The sequence below is a fragment of the Pygocentrus nattereri genome, chromosome 16 (genome assembly GCF_015220715.1).
Source record: "Pygocentrus nattereri isolate fPygNat1 chromosome 16, fPygNat1.pri, whole genome shotgun sequence".
Lineage (NCBI taxonomy): Eukaryota > Metazoa > Chordata > Actinopteri > Characiformes > Serrasalmidae > Pygocentrus > Pygocentrus nattereri.
In genome coordinates, this window is record NC_051226.1 from 37,070,824 (window position 1) to 37,084,498 (window position 13,675).

General features: G+C 43.8%; 1 protein-coding gene across 2 annotated transcripts in view; it reads left to right on the forward strand.

Annotated features, from left to right (window-relative positions):
- Positions 1 to 96: 96 nt before the first annotated feature.
- Positions 97 to 13,675, forward strand: part of st8sia5 (ST8 alpha-N-acetyl-neuraminide alpha-2,8-sialyltransferase 5) — a 23,742-nt gene continuing 10,163 nt past the window's right edge. The window contains exons 1-3 of one of the 2 annotated variants that reach the window (XM_017718005.2): positions 97 to 416; positions 10,339 to 10,446; positions 10,817 to 10,909. In XM_017718005.2, the coding sequence (XP_017573494.2) occupies positions 286 to 416; positions 10,339 to 10,446; positions 10,817 to 10,909 (332 nt within the window). In that variant the 5' untranslated portion in view covers positions 97 to 285. The remainder of the gene's footprint in view (positions 417 to 10,338; positions 10,447 to 10,816; positions 10,910 to 13,675) is intronic. The other variant, XM_017718004.2, reaches the window with a different exon arrangement.

Below are 13,675 nucleotides of genomic sequence, written 5' to 3' on the forward strand. Positions count from 1 at the left end.
GGTGGGGGGAAAACAGCGCTAAGCGCGTGTAACGCTGCATTGCTACAGCGCATCGGTGGCGCGCACCCCCGCCTCAAAACACCCCCCACCCCCACCCCCCCAACCTCCAGGAGACGATGCTGAAGCAGCGTCACTGCGTTTGCGTCGTATCAAAACCCACCGAGATTCCTTCTCTCCACCGCTACTGAACGCACAAATGGGCGCTCGCTCTTAGGCTAAAGCATGTCCCGCGAGGACTGACCCCGAAGTGCCCTTGGTCTCTTTTTTATTTTCTAGCGTTGGAGGATGCGGTACGCGGACCCCACGGCCAGCAGGGATTTGCTGGGAAACAGATCCCTGTGCTTTATCTTCATATGCGCGTTCGGGCTGGTCACGCTGCTGCAGCAGATCCTCTACGGCAAGAACTACATCAAAAGGTAAACGCGCACCCGCGCCTTGTTCCCACGCGGAGCTCAGCTGCCTGTTCGAACCCCCCCCGTTCCACCTTAAACGGTGCAGGTGACGGTGTGGAGCCTGAGGCGCCAGAATACAACTGCGGCACCATTTAAGGTGGAACGGGAGAATTCGAAGAAGAAGCTCGCGAACGAGATTTCAGCACAGTGATTGGAATCCGTGCCAAAAATCAGTCGCGCGAGTATCGCGGTGACCAACTACACTCTTAAAAAAAACGGTGGTTCTGTACAGAACCCTGACCACTCAAGAACCATTTGCGCGCTTGCGTGGTTCTCGGCATGGTGCAACGGTTCTTCAGCTTGACGGAGAGTGTGTTGTATACGGTTCCATATAGCACAAAAAGAACGATGTCAAGAACCCTTTTTTAGTTCCAGATTCTAGATAGAACCATTTTCAAAAAATGTTCAGAGCCTTATACAGTACGTTCTCCATCATCCTGAAGAACCATTTCACCACGCAGAGAACCATTTTAGGTTCCGTGAGTGTTCGTGGTTTCGTATAATGCTGAGGAACCCTCGAAGAACCCTCTTTTTTAAGAGCCTAGTGGTGCTTTTGATGACGGGAGACCGTCTGGAGCAGGTCGCTGCGCGCGCCCGCCCCGACGACGCGAGCACGCGCTCAGACGTTGTCGCTCATGTTTTTCTTTTTTTCTACGCATGCGGTTTGTTGTGTTTCCCGAGGCTCGAGCTTCATAGCCATGCCATACACAGTCCGCTGGGCGACTGTCTATGCAGCGCGACGCTTTTGGTGCTTTTTTTTTTTAAATTATTTTTCTCTATCTCAGTCTTTTTTTTTTCTTTGTTTTTTTATTCTTCCTTTCAGCCCTATTACTGATCATACATCTTACATAAGACTTGTGCCAAGGCAGTGAGAAGCAACAGACGCAGACGTTTGGAAAGGTCATTTATTCCCCCCCACCACCACCACACCCCCCCCCCCCCCAAACGTGTGTATATGGCAACATGGCAATGATGGCAGTGTTGGATCGGATCCCTGCGAGGGAGGACTGTGGTGTAGCCTGAACGCTCCAGGCACGTAGGCACTGCCTACACGCCTGCTCCCATGAATTATGCATCCGAATCACAGCAGAGCTTCGCAAAAACAAAAGAAAGGTTCCTCCCTCGACGTGTCCGAATCGGGCCGAGGGTTCCGGACGGTTTCTGGGGTTCTAGAACAGATTGTTGGCCCACTGCCAGGAGACTCTCATCCTCGCCCAGTGGGGAAGCTTGACATGGCTCATCACCGCCTGCCCACCCGTGTGTTTTTCTGTGTGTCACTGTAAAATGGCGCCTCTCTTGCGGAGAGCCCCCGGTGCATTATGGTTCCTGCGTGCCAGCAGACGTCCATATGCTACATTTGAAGCCCTTCACCACCACCACCACATGCACCGAGCCTCTGTTCCGTCCACGCCCACCTCTTCGTCTTATCACCACCTCAAGCACACACAGGATTCATGAGATCAGAACTACGCTCTCTCCGATAGCATGAATCCTGCCCAAATCCCCACTGTCTGCACTGCTAGAGGGAGAGGAGGGTGGTCCTATGTGTGGTCGGGATGGGTCGCAATGTTTGGAAAAAAATGGGATGGGAGACAATATTCAAATTTTCAAATTGTTGCGAAAGTTTAAAATAGAGAATAGTAAATTAAGATTTTTCAAATGCGAATGCGTCCGACCTCTGTACTCCACCAGAGGGCAGTGTAGGGCTTGCGTCTAATGTTTTGGTCTACGTTGTTTTTTCTAACGAAGGAAGCGTAGAAAAACCTATTTAAAAAAAAATTCTACTGCAGTTCGCTGAAGGTCAGCAAGGGCCTGTGCATCACAGGAAAGCACTGATAAACAAGTAACTCAAACTCACTCTACTCAAATAGATTTCATGGGGTAAAACCTTCAACATCGTTTGGTGTCAACTAACCCTTCATAAACTCACTGTCTTCCAAATGCAGGATGAGAGCAGGGTGAAACACGGCGAGGCTAATGATGTTAGCTGACGGTTAACGTGTCTGTTTATCCTAAAAGAGGCACAGTTTACAGTTGAGTTTAATGTACTTCCCTGTGTTTATTAAAAGACGTCAGTGATGAGTGGATGCATGGTGGCTTGAATTCAGCTTTTGTATGGTGTGTTTTAACCTAGAGATTTCTCATCTGTGAAAAAGGGTAGAGCGTTTTTGAGCGTTTTTTTATTCAAATGAGAAGACTCTTATTGGCTGACTACGTGGGGGGAGTTACTGGAAAAAACACATCTGGGAGCAGGGTCAGGGTCGTCGTTCCACCACTGTATATAATTCAGCTATAGCTGCACTGGACTACGGCATTATGGGGCTGTATAGCAGTGGTCACCAATCCTCCGCCTAGTGATCTACTTTCATGCAGGGTTTAACTTGAACCTGTGTTTAACAGGACGCCAATCAGGGACTTCTGAAGAAGTCAGTAAGCTGGAGCAGATGTGGTAAATTATGGCTACATCCTGCATTAAGGTAGATCTCTAAAGACAGGGTTGGTGACCACCACTGTGTAGCATCACATAGCAGAGCACAGCTACAGAAGGCAACTGCAGAATGCATATAAACAGGTTCAAGTTCATTTTATACAGCCCTTGTTTCGGTTTAATGAAAAGATTTTCAGCATCAGTTTATCGTACTTACTACCCCTTCTCAAACTGTTTTTGAGCTGTTTTTTCACAGGCCATTTGCAGTTCTTGCATTTCTCTTTCTATCTAAAATGCCGACTGCCTTTCTTGGTGTACATTTCAAGCCCCAATTTCAGTTTCAAGTCGCATGTGGTCTAGTACCGCCACGCTTTAATGCAAAGTGTCAACACCGTAGTGCGCCAAAAAGTTTCAAATTTTTTGGATGCTGTGCAGCATGTCAGCTGTGCGGTAGCCTTAAAGGTTCAAACTGGAATTACTCAGAGAACACAGAGACTGCAGCCACCAGAATGCAGCAGGATGTTTCTTGGTGGTAACGGTTCACGTTCATTGCCCTATTTTTTCACTTTGTGAGCCTGTGGTGGTTTTTTGACAATGCTGTCTTGCTGGCTTAGAAACATAGTGTTAACCATCCTAAGTAGACCCCTCAGAGATGTCCAAGAAACGTGTGCTTATCTTGGATTTCTTCTCCTTATCCGTTTTTATTACTGGTCTGATCAAGGTCCATGAACTCTCTCATAGTTGAAGCGTCACCTGTGTTGCCTAGTAATTGCTTTATTTTCAAGAGCTTTGCCAAGAACTGACATCTTCAATCGTAAAATGGATGCAAACATTCATCCAGAGGTCACATCATGTCACCAACTAAACTGAAAATCGACCTAATCAGGTGATTACTTGCATGTACGATTCAGGGCTTGAAAACAGGATTAATTGGAAACCTGGCATCCAACAACAGCACGTTTATTTTTGTTTACATCGGAAATGATTGTGGTGGTGAAGGCCAGATAGGTAGGTTTTGTCATTCTAGTGGTGGGCAAGAAATCCCAATAGCTTGTTCAACTCTTGTTTTTGAAAGGTAAATACACAGAAACTGCAGAGACTTCACATTTCGTGATTGCGCGAATGGATTTGCAGTGACAAGTAACACATGTAGCTGACATGGAAAATGCAGGTTTGCTTTTTTGGTCTCCTTAAAAGACTTTAGATTGACATGTTTTCTGGGATAAATGTCTAGCAGTATGTCCTCTACTATGGGCTTGTGGTCTGAGTCTGGGTTCAGTGCTGTAAATATACATTTCACAATGCCTCAATTTGAATATCAAATGTGACTGATATTCCAATCCCTAACATGTATAGCATGAATGTCTAGTTTAATGAGTTAATATCTTTACACTGCGATCCTAATACTGCTAAAGGGATGTGGTCATGTATGCAGTAGACTGGCAAAAGTCGAGAACCCTTAATTTGTGTAGAGATTACCTCACACTTTCAAGAGGAGTCTGGTGGCAGCATCTAAAAATACATATCTGCAAGTTTATGCCTTCAGACGTCAGAAGGAAGCGGGTGGGATGTGTGAGAGTGTTTGGATAAAACTGATAAGGTGTTGTCTAAAATAACCTAGCACAGCAGGGAGGACAGCAGGTAGCAACTGACCTCGTTTGCCGTGCTGAAGCTCTGATTGAAGCAAAATTCTGCCCATTTTTGCTGCATAATTCAGTTTTTAGGACGTAAGCAGAGTCATTCAGAGTGGTTTGGTGTGAAATGCTCCATTTTAGAGAAACTTGCTGAGTCAGAATTGTTCACAGTGGTGGTGATAGGAACCAGATGTCCACCTCTAAAAGCTCCCTCACAGAAAGTTTATGAATTCATTGCCTGATGCCTGAGACACAGTTTTATGAAAGTATTGAGATGATGGAGACAATCATACAGGACAGTATAAGGCAAAATACTGCAATAACAGCAGCAATAAATGGTAAAGAAAATGTATTAATTTAAAATTTACCATTGATTTACAATTATTATCAATATATAAGATCTCGGGTTTATTGAGGTTTTAGATAGTAAACAGAATGGCTATATATGCACTAAATACATTGAGCTCCCTGGTTTCTATCACTTCCACTGTAAAGAACCTATATTTCCAAAGGTTTTCATTCACCCATCCAAGTAATTGAATTCAGGTGTTCTAATCACTTCCATGGCCACAGGTGTATAAAACCAAGCCCTAGGCCTGCAGACTGCATCTACAGACATTAGTGAAAGAATGGGTCACTCTCAGGAGCTCAGTGAATTCCAGCATGGTACCGTGATCGGACGCCACCTGTGCAACAAGTCTAGTAGAATGCATTTGTGTAAAGCGCTGTCACTGGACTCTAAAGCAGTGGAGACGTGTTCTCTGGAGTGACCAATCACGCGTCTTCATCTGGGAATCCGATGGATGACTCTGGGTTTGGCGGTTGCCAGGAGAACGGTACTTGTCTGACTGCATTGTGCCGAGTGTAAAGTTTGGTGGAGGGGGGATCATTGTGTGGGGTTGTTTTTCAGGAGTTGGGCTCGGCCCATTAGTTCCAGTGAAAGGAACTCTTAAAGCTTCAGCACCAAGAGATTTTCATGCTCCCAACTTTGAAGGAATTTTGGGGACGGCCCCTTCCTGTTCCATCATGACTGCACACCAGTGCACAAAGCAGGTCCATAAAGACGTGGATGAGCCAGTTTGGTGTGGAAGAACTTGACTGGCCTGCACAGAGTCCTGACCTCAACCTGATAGAGAACACCTTTAGGATGAATTAGAGCGGAGACTGTGAGCCAGGCCTTCTCGTCCAACATCAGTGTCTGACCTCACAAATGCGCTTCTGGAAGAACGGTAAAAAATTCCCATAAACACTCCTAACCCTTGTGGAAAACCTTCCCAGAAGAGGTGAAGCTGTTATAGCTGCAAAGGGTGGGCCGACATCATATTAAACCCTATGGATTAAGAATGGGATATTAGTCAAGTTCATATGCATGTGAAGGTAGACGAGCAAATACTTTTGGCAATATAGTGTAAGTTGATTTACATGTCAATCGTGGGATTATGTAGAGATTTCGACAAATCAGTAGAATTCCCATTTGATAGCTTTGCTAATAATTGGCACTCATCTCCTTTTGCCAGCTAAAACTTGATGGTTTCATTTGTAGTTTAATTAATTTTCCGGTGATAAACATCGGTTTATGGTGCTATGGCTTCTTTAATGTCCTTCTTAATGTTTCTTTCTTCTTTAATGACATTCTTGGCTCTGCGGTTTATTAGACCTCTTAAAATTATACTCGGTAATATCAGAACAGCTAAGCGATGAGTCTGAGAGTTGTTGGAAAGCCAGAAGATGTGTATAACTTGCCCTTCTGTTTCACAGACTGTAGCAGTTCCCACTCAGTGCTGTGCCCCTTGTGCACTGCACGTCTTTTGCGTTCTCCAAAAACTCAACAAATCTGACTCTTGTATTTGTGAAGAAGGAGTCGAAAATGACCAAATTAACTGTGTTTGAAACCATGGACTTTAATGAGGTCCATACTGACTCTCAATGTTGACATTGACCGCCACTCAGCAACTCCCAGCTCAGAGCATCACTCAACTTTTTGCTGACCACATATTGAGACCAATGAAATTCACAGTAGGTAACATGGTTTGAAATCTACACGGAGAAAAGCAGTTAGTCTATACGAGCACACAAATGCTAGAGCTCTGTTACCTCAGCTGACGTTACTAGCCCAGTCTTTTTTCACCTTGCAGCTATTTTTTCACCTAAGCTTAAAAACAGTGAGTTTGTAATGAGGTGGTAAGATGATACAAAACATGATAAATTATGTTGAAAGTTTCATTTCATTACATTTATAAGAGTAGAGTCTGAAAATTAACTTGAGCTTCACAGTTATTATTGGTACTCTCACTTTGACACACTGAGCTGTATATACAGCGTGCTACACAGCGCATCCGGTGTGTGGTGGTATTAAGAGTTTGTATACCTGGGCTCCTTAGGTCTGGCATTGACAGAACCCATGAGAACAATAGTCAAGTAACCTCAAGTTAGTGATTTCAACGTTCTAGATGCCTTGCCTCCATAACTTTCAAATATATGTTCTTCACTCCCATGTATTTGGCTTATTGTAAGATAGGAAAGATGCTTTGAGAACCTGAGCCATGTATTAGTGTGTCTTTGACTGGGCGTTGTGGAAAAGGTGGGGTAGCTAGCCAGTTATAGAAAAGAACTGGTTGCTCAGACACCAGCAGTGTGACACATTTGTGTGGTCCAGGCTGAAAGGTGGTAATTGTGCAATGAACATTTTTTCTATGAAGTTGTTTCCCAGTCGTGGAGTACCCTAACACACCTGACTCAATGATAACTGGGGCAATCAAGAATGAAATCAGGTCTTCATGATCAGGAAAAACGCAACAGTGCATACACTCTTTCAATACTGACCTGGAATTCAGTTTCCAGTCCTGGATTTTGCGGTCACTGGTAGGCATCACACTAACAATCAGTTGGCCAATCAGATGCCCAATCCGTTTTATCAACAGTTCATTTATTTATACGAGGGAATATGAAATAGAAGACTGGAAACTAGATTCAATGTTTGAATTTGATGACCTTTGGTGTAGCTTAATGGTCACCAATCCTCATCTTGGGGTCTCCTTTCCTGCAGAGTTTAGTTTCAACCTGTACCAAACATGCTGCCCCACTTAAAGCTAATTCATCTGATCCAGCCACTAATAGACTTTTAATAAAGTGAATAAGCTGGAGCAGATGTGGTTGGAACTAGACTCCGTAGCAAGGTAGATCTTGGTCTAGTTCGTCTAGGTGGATTAGGCTGATACTGAATACCAGTGCCTTCCCCTGTTGTAGCACACCTTATTCAACTCTTTACCAAATGCTTGTTCTCTAGTCTCATGGGGCCAGTTGTGATCTCAACAGGACATCTGCGGACACCCATGGGAAAATTTGGACAAAGTATTAGTGGGGACAAACTGAATGTGAAGCTTCTAAAGCAATCCAATACTGCATGAAGATGTGTGTGAAGGTGCACTCATTAACATGGTCCAATGGATAACAAGACTCTTGTTAGCCCAAAGATATAATACAAGTTAGCATGACCGAAAGGTCTGTCAAAAACGCATTGTAAGACATTAAAGAAGCACAAATTAGAAGAGTTTGGGTAGTGGGTTTAGAAGGGACGGTGCACCAGACGTATTGTCTTGTTATGAGATCACGTTTGGCCCCACAAGACTGCACAATCCCAAGTCCTTCAGTAGGACAAAATGTGGCATACACAGGGTCTCTAGGACTGCGATTGGGAACCTCTGTCACTCATGGCAGTGGTGACATCCTGATCCAGTCTTCAGGATCTCCACAAGCAGGTTTTAATTGACCACTGAAAAGGCTGTGACAGCAGTACAGGCAGGATGAGAACTGACATTCAGCTGTCCGTACCGAGCTGTCTTTCGCTTATCTGGATCTGGAGTAGTAGCCTCACTCCTCATCGACCCATCCTTCCTGCAGCGCTTACCGTTAGCTGCTGAGGTTGGGTTTCACTTTCTGTCCAGTGTCCTTGATCAAGATCATTGAGCTCTATCTTAATTCATTTTGAAATGCTGGGAGGCCTTGTACCCTGAGTGGCTATAGACTGCAAATAAATGTCTCCTTACTAGGTTTCTTCAGTGCCCTTTCTCAGAGAGCCTCATCTTTGCTGCGTTAATGTGGAGTCATTTAACAGGCAGTTATCTGTAGTAAAAGAGCAGATGGCAGAATTGTCCACGTACGGCTGAGTACTTCAGGAATCCATAAAGCATTTTTCAAGCTTATTCACTGAAAGTGTAGCTGAAGGTTAATAACTACCACTAATAAATAATTACTCAATTCAGTAAGTCTAGTTATAAGTGTAGTATGTCTTTGAGGTTAATCTAAATCATTTAACTAGATGACAGTCGCTCCGGCCAAAATGAAGCTGAATATCACGTCTGTATTCACTAGCCTCTATATCAGTGCATTTCTTTATCAGTTATGCATTATCTTGGCTGCTTAATTTGGTTTAATGAATCTGCTTTTGAGGCAGGCTATGTGACAATAGCTGGGCCTATATTTAGAGAAAGCTAAGAGGGTTAATTTAGGTCATGTTATTCTGAGATAGTGATGCTCCTAAAACTCTCTAGGGTATCACTGTTGGTGTTTGAGCCCAGGACACATCACCATGTTCACAGACACTAAGTACAATGAGTGCGCTCTCACCCACTATCCATTAGGGAGGAGTTCTGCGTATGTGTGGTTTAAAAAGGCATTATTCAGATTTGTAATCTGTACCAGAAGACCACAGTTTAAATGCCCATGCACTAACCCTAAAAATGCCCAGCCCTAATCTGAGATTATGCCTCTGCTCTAACAGAAAATATGCCCAGTCTCTAACCGAGATTACACTAATCCAGACTGCATGGAACCAAACACACATCTAATAAGGAATCCTAGTACAATACTTGTAGACAATACTGATACCTAAGCCGAAATGCCTTTCTAATCCAGTTTATTTACAGTGTGTTTATCCAAATAAGCGTGTATTGAAAGATATGTTCCCTGCATACTAACCAGGTTAATGTTATGACAGATTTGTGGTTATGTCTCCAAATAGCCTGGAATAACTGCTCACTGATGATCTGAATGGCTTGGTACACTATGTGTCCAAAAGTATTCGGACACCACTTCTAATGAGTCAATTCAGCTACTATAAGGTGCCCCCATCGCTGACACAGGTGTTCAGTAGCTCTGATCAGTTGAAAGGAATGCTCTTGAGCAGCTGCACATGAACTTAAGGTCACCATGCCCAATGCCAAGTGTGGGCTAAAGCAGTAGAAACACCCTTGTGTATTTGGGCTGTGGAGCAGTGGTACTGCATTCCCCGGAACTGATGGAGCATCTGTGGTATGAGTCAGAGTGATCCAGAACTGATCGTCCAACATCAGTAACGGCCCTCACCAGTGCTCTTGTGGCTGAATGCAATTAAAGTGGGGTCAAAGTTCTTTGCACACTTCTGTGGTAGTTACTGAATATTAAGCCTAAGTGAATAACAAGACTGGGATTAATGTTTATCCTTGATTTCAGAAGAAATGCTGGGTGAGTGAGAACCTACAAACATTTGGACGTACAGCGTGGTGAGATTTTCTCCCTCAGTATGACTTGTGTGCTGTGACTCTTCGGGCTAATGTCTCTTCAGCCATCACCCTCACTTGCACTGAAAGCTATTAGTGCCCTCTGTGCAGACTCCTTGAGGAAAGAAAAACATTGAAAATCTGAGAAAGATTACTGTTTGAATAATTCACCTGTGATTTCCTCACAAAGATCTATTTTTTTGATGTGTGTGTTGTTTGATTCTTTTCTTTTGCTGCTTTGAATGCAAATTTCAAACCCTAAACGCACTGCCTCATTTTCTCACTAGTGGGCAACAGTTTACCCGCCTCAAAGGAGACGAGGTGGGCAACTGGAGCGGCCTCGTTAGTTACCCCGATGATGGAGGGATGAAGCCAGCCAGAAATGGGAGGAAAAGGTACAATACAGCACTGAAACAGCTTGACCACACCTACTGCAACAACCGAGAGAAAGAAAGAGAGAGTGAACGTGAACAAACATGAATGCCCCTCCATGCATGTTTTGGACTTGATTAACATCAGCATCAATCAGAAAAGAGCTACAGTGGCAATTAACCAGTTTATTAATGGCTAATCAGAGACGGGGAAACTAATTGGGATTCATTTCTTAGACTATGCAGAGGGCTTGTCCAGGCCAAGGTGGAGTTGTCAGGGTGAGAAGGTAGATTTTCAGAGCAAAAGGAAAGCCTAAAGGGGCTAATGGTTTATTTAAATCCCACTCTGTAACAGCTGCCTATGACGCTAACCCACCTGTCTGCATGTTGACAGATGCGTCCGTCAGAATTTTCAGCACTCAGAGATCTCCGTAGTTATCGCACCCTGCCTAGCCGATATTAAGAAGAAAAAAAAAGAAAAGAGAAGGTAGGCCATTGACGATGATGGCATCTCCAGTCAGTTTCTCTTTCTTGCCAAACCTTCCACCCCTCACCCTTTCCCCATTTCTGGGAATGATGTCTGTTCTTTTTCCATCCGGTCTGAGAGGGTGCATTCGTCCCCTGCCCTCAGTGCTTGGAGCACTCCTGGTCTGCTTGTGCATGCTGTGTGAACCCCCTCCCACCCCCTACCACTCCCCACCCTTTGGATTCCTGACTCCATCAGTCACCCCCGCATCACCCTCACCTCAACCCGGTGGTGACGCCGCGAGTCCTCGCTCTGTTCCTCTCCGTGCTCTCGCTTCCTGTACCTGTCTCCCATCAGCCCTTGCTGCTCATCTCCGACCCCCCGCCAGCGTGCACCTGTGTGTGTGTGTGTGGGGTCAGGAACACAGCGCACTTGTGTGTGAGCGTGTGTCATGTGTGTGTTATTGACACTTCTGCCTAACTCCAGTCTTCTGTCCTGCATCGTCATCCTGCCTTTGCCTGGGATCTGGTTGCTGTTTTGTTTTCTTCTTTCGTTTTGTCTGTTTTTTTCTTTTGCTCTGTGGTGAACAAACGCGTGTCACGCCTCTGCCAAAGGGTTGCGGCCACGCGTCCAGAACGCTTCTGATTACTCAGTGTGCACCACTCTAGGCTACAGCACAGTCACATGTCCATGACCTCACTCCAGTCAGAGATGTATGGAATCGCTCTTCGTGTTTTGTGCTTCTGATTCTTTTCTGCTTAAGCACCTTCCTTTTAGTTTTTGCATTCGTTTTCACTCTCATGTCTGCCGCAGTGTTTGATTTCATGGTGTCGAACACATTGGTTCCAGCTGCATTAAGTGCTACCAAATAGCTACCAAAGTTGGCCTGCAAGGATTTGATGCAAGGTTTGATTTGGCCTCTATTTTTCTTTAAAAATTTATTTTTTAAGGAATTAGTAACAAAAATACAGGGTATGTGCCAACTTGTTAGTGAGCTGCCATAGGTTGCTGTATAGGTAGGTACCATATTAACTACCATAGCAATGCTCTAGTTCCACCATTCAGTCCCACTCCCTGCAGCCATAATTACAACCTAATGCTAGCTGTGTAATGATCGCTGTCTGTCCATTTAAAACTGTCCTGGCAGGCATGTTAATCTAAGAATGTCCTACGAACTAAAACATAAATGAAATTACATTCGAATATGTTTATGACAAAAGCAAACGGTAAACACCTCATTTGGTTTAAGTACCAAAGTAAGATTAAAAGAGGTTTAAGTAAGTAAGATTTTTGTCTTACGTTGTATGATTGTCTTATTGTTTAATATAAAATGTAAAAATATGGTAAAAATCCACTCATTTGTCATGCAAAATGTAGTTCACAGTAAGGAGCTAACACAGCATAACACATGGTGGTACACAGGGAGGAGATTTGGAGACCACCAGTGTGAAAAAATATCTTTTTGAACTGAATTTAAAGGCAGTGGGCCTCCTACGTTACGAAGCCCTGGCAGTATTTGAAGAACGCCCAGTGCCAGTAAAGCTAACAAGTCGTAAAGCTTACAAGTTCCTGTTCCGTCTGTTTGCCCGCCAGCCCACCACAAACAAGCCGTGCCAAAAGAAGAAGAATGATCACTGCTAACAAAGCCAGACCTTCTGGATAAGTTTTAACTGCAGTGTCTTTATAGCTGTTCATATACAATTCAGTTTCATAGCCTATAAGCTAGAAGATGTTTTGGCTCCAGAGCAACAGCTGCCATTTTAGCTCTGGACTAATGCAGTTAGCAGCCATTTTGGCTCTAGACTAATGGACAGCGAGTGGCCGGAGGCTCTACAGTGGAGCAGAGCCAACGTCCATTACTGTCTATTTAAAGCTAATTAAACCTGAAACAGAAGGCCCTTAAACTCTCATAGATTTCCTGAGAGAGAGAGAGAGAGAGAGAGAGAGACTTGGGCTTTGACAGTTTACATCATGTTGCTGTTCAGGCAGACATCCATGTCCTGCTGTTCTCTTATCCACATGCTAAATGCTGCTTATTTTGAAAAGCAGGGCTGTTTCTGAGCATTTTGGGGCGCCATCAGAATCACATTATTTTGAACAGGAATAAAATTAGGACTTAATTACTTAACTACATGCAGAAGGAATATATATAAATAAATCGTAAATAAAATAAAATACATACTGATAACATAAATGTGTTTAAGTGGTGTGCTTGCTGTGCGATTTAAAGGGCCCATGTCAAGAAAAAAACAACCTGTCTACATAGAAGTTGAATGTGGAAGGTAAACCCTATTCAAAATGTTCCATTCACTCCCCAGTTCATATAGTGTACATATAGAAACTTAAGCTGCATTTAGAATTCATCGCTTTTGTGACATCACAAAAATGAACTCGTTTATATATGTAAATAGATGTTTAGCCCCACCCATTAACAGTGAAGTTATAAGGAGTGTTTTAGCCCAGACTGCTGGGTCAACAAGGCACAATGAGGTGCAGCCGATCAGAGCATAATGATAATTTACACGTAGTGCTCTTAAAGGCATGGTAACGAAAGTAGCTTTAACTCTAAGGGATAAACAGAGGCTTGAAAATAGTTTTGTGGTGAAACATAAACCAGCATAAATGTCTTGACTGCATCTTTAGGTGGGGAAAAATGGCATCCAAGAAGGATGTAGGATGTGGGCCCTTTAAAATTTCAGTTTTCACAGGGAACATTATGAAGAATGAAAACACTAACGGGGGTCTATTGTAGCTCTGGGGCCCTAAGCAAGTGCTCATAATCACTTG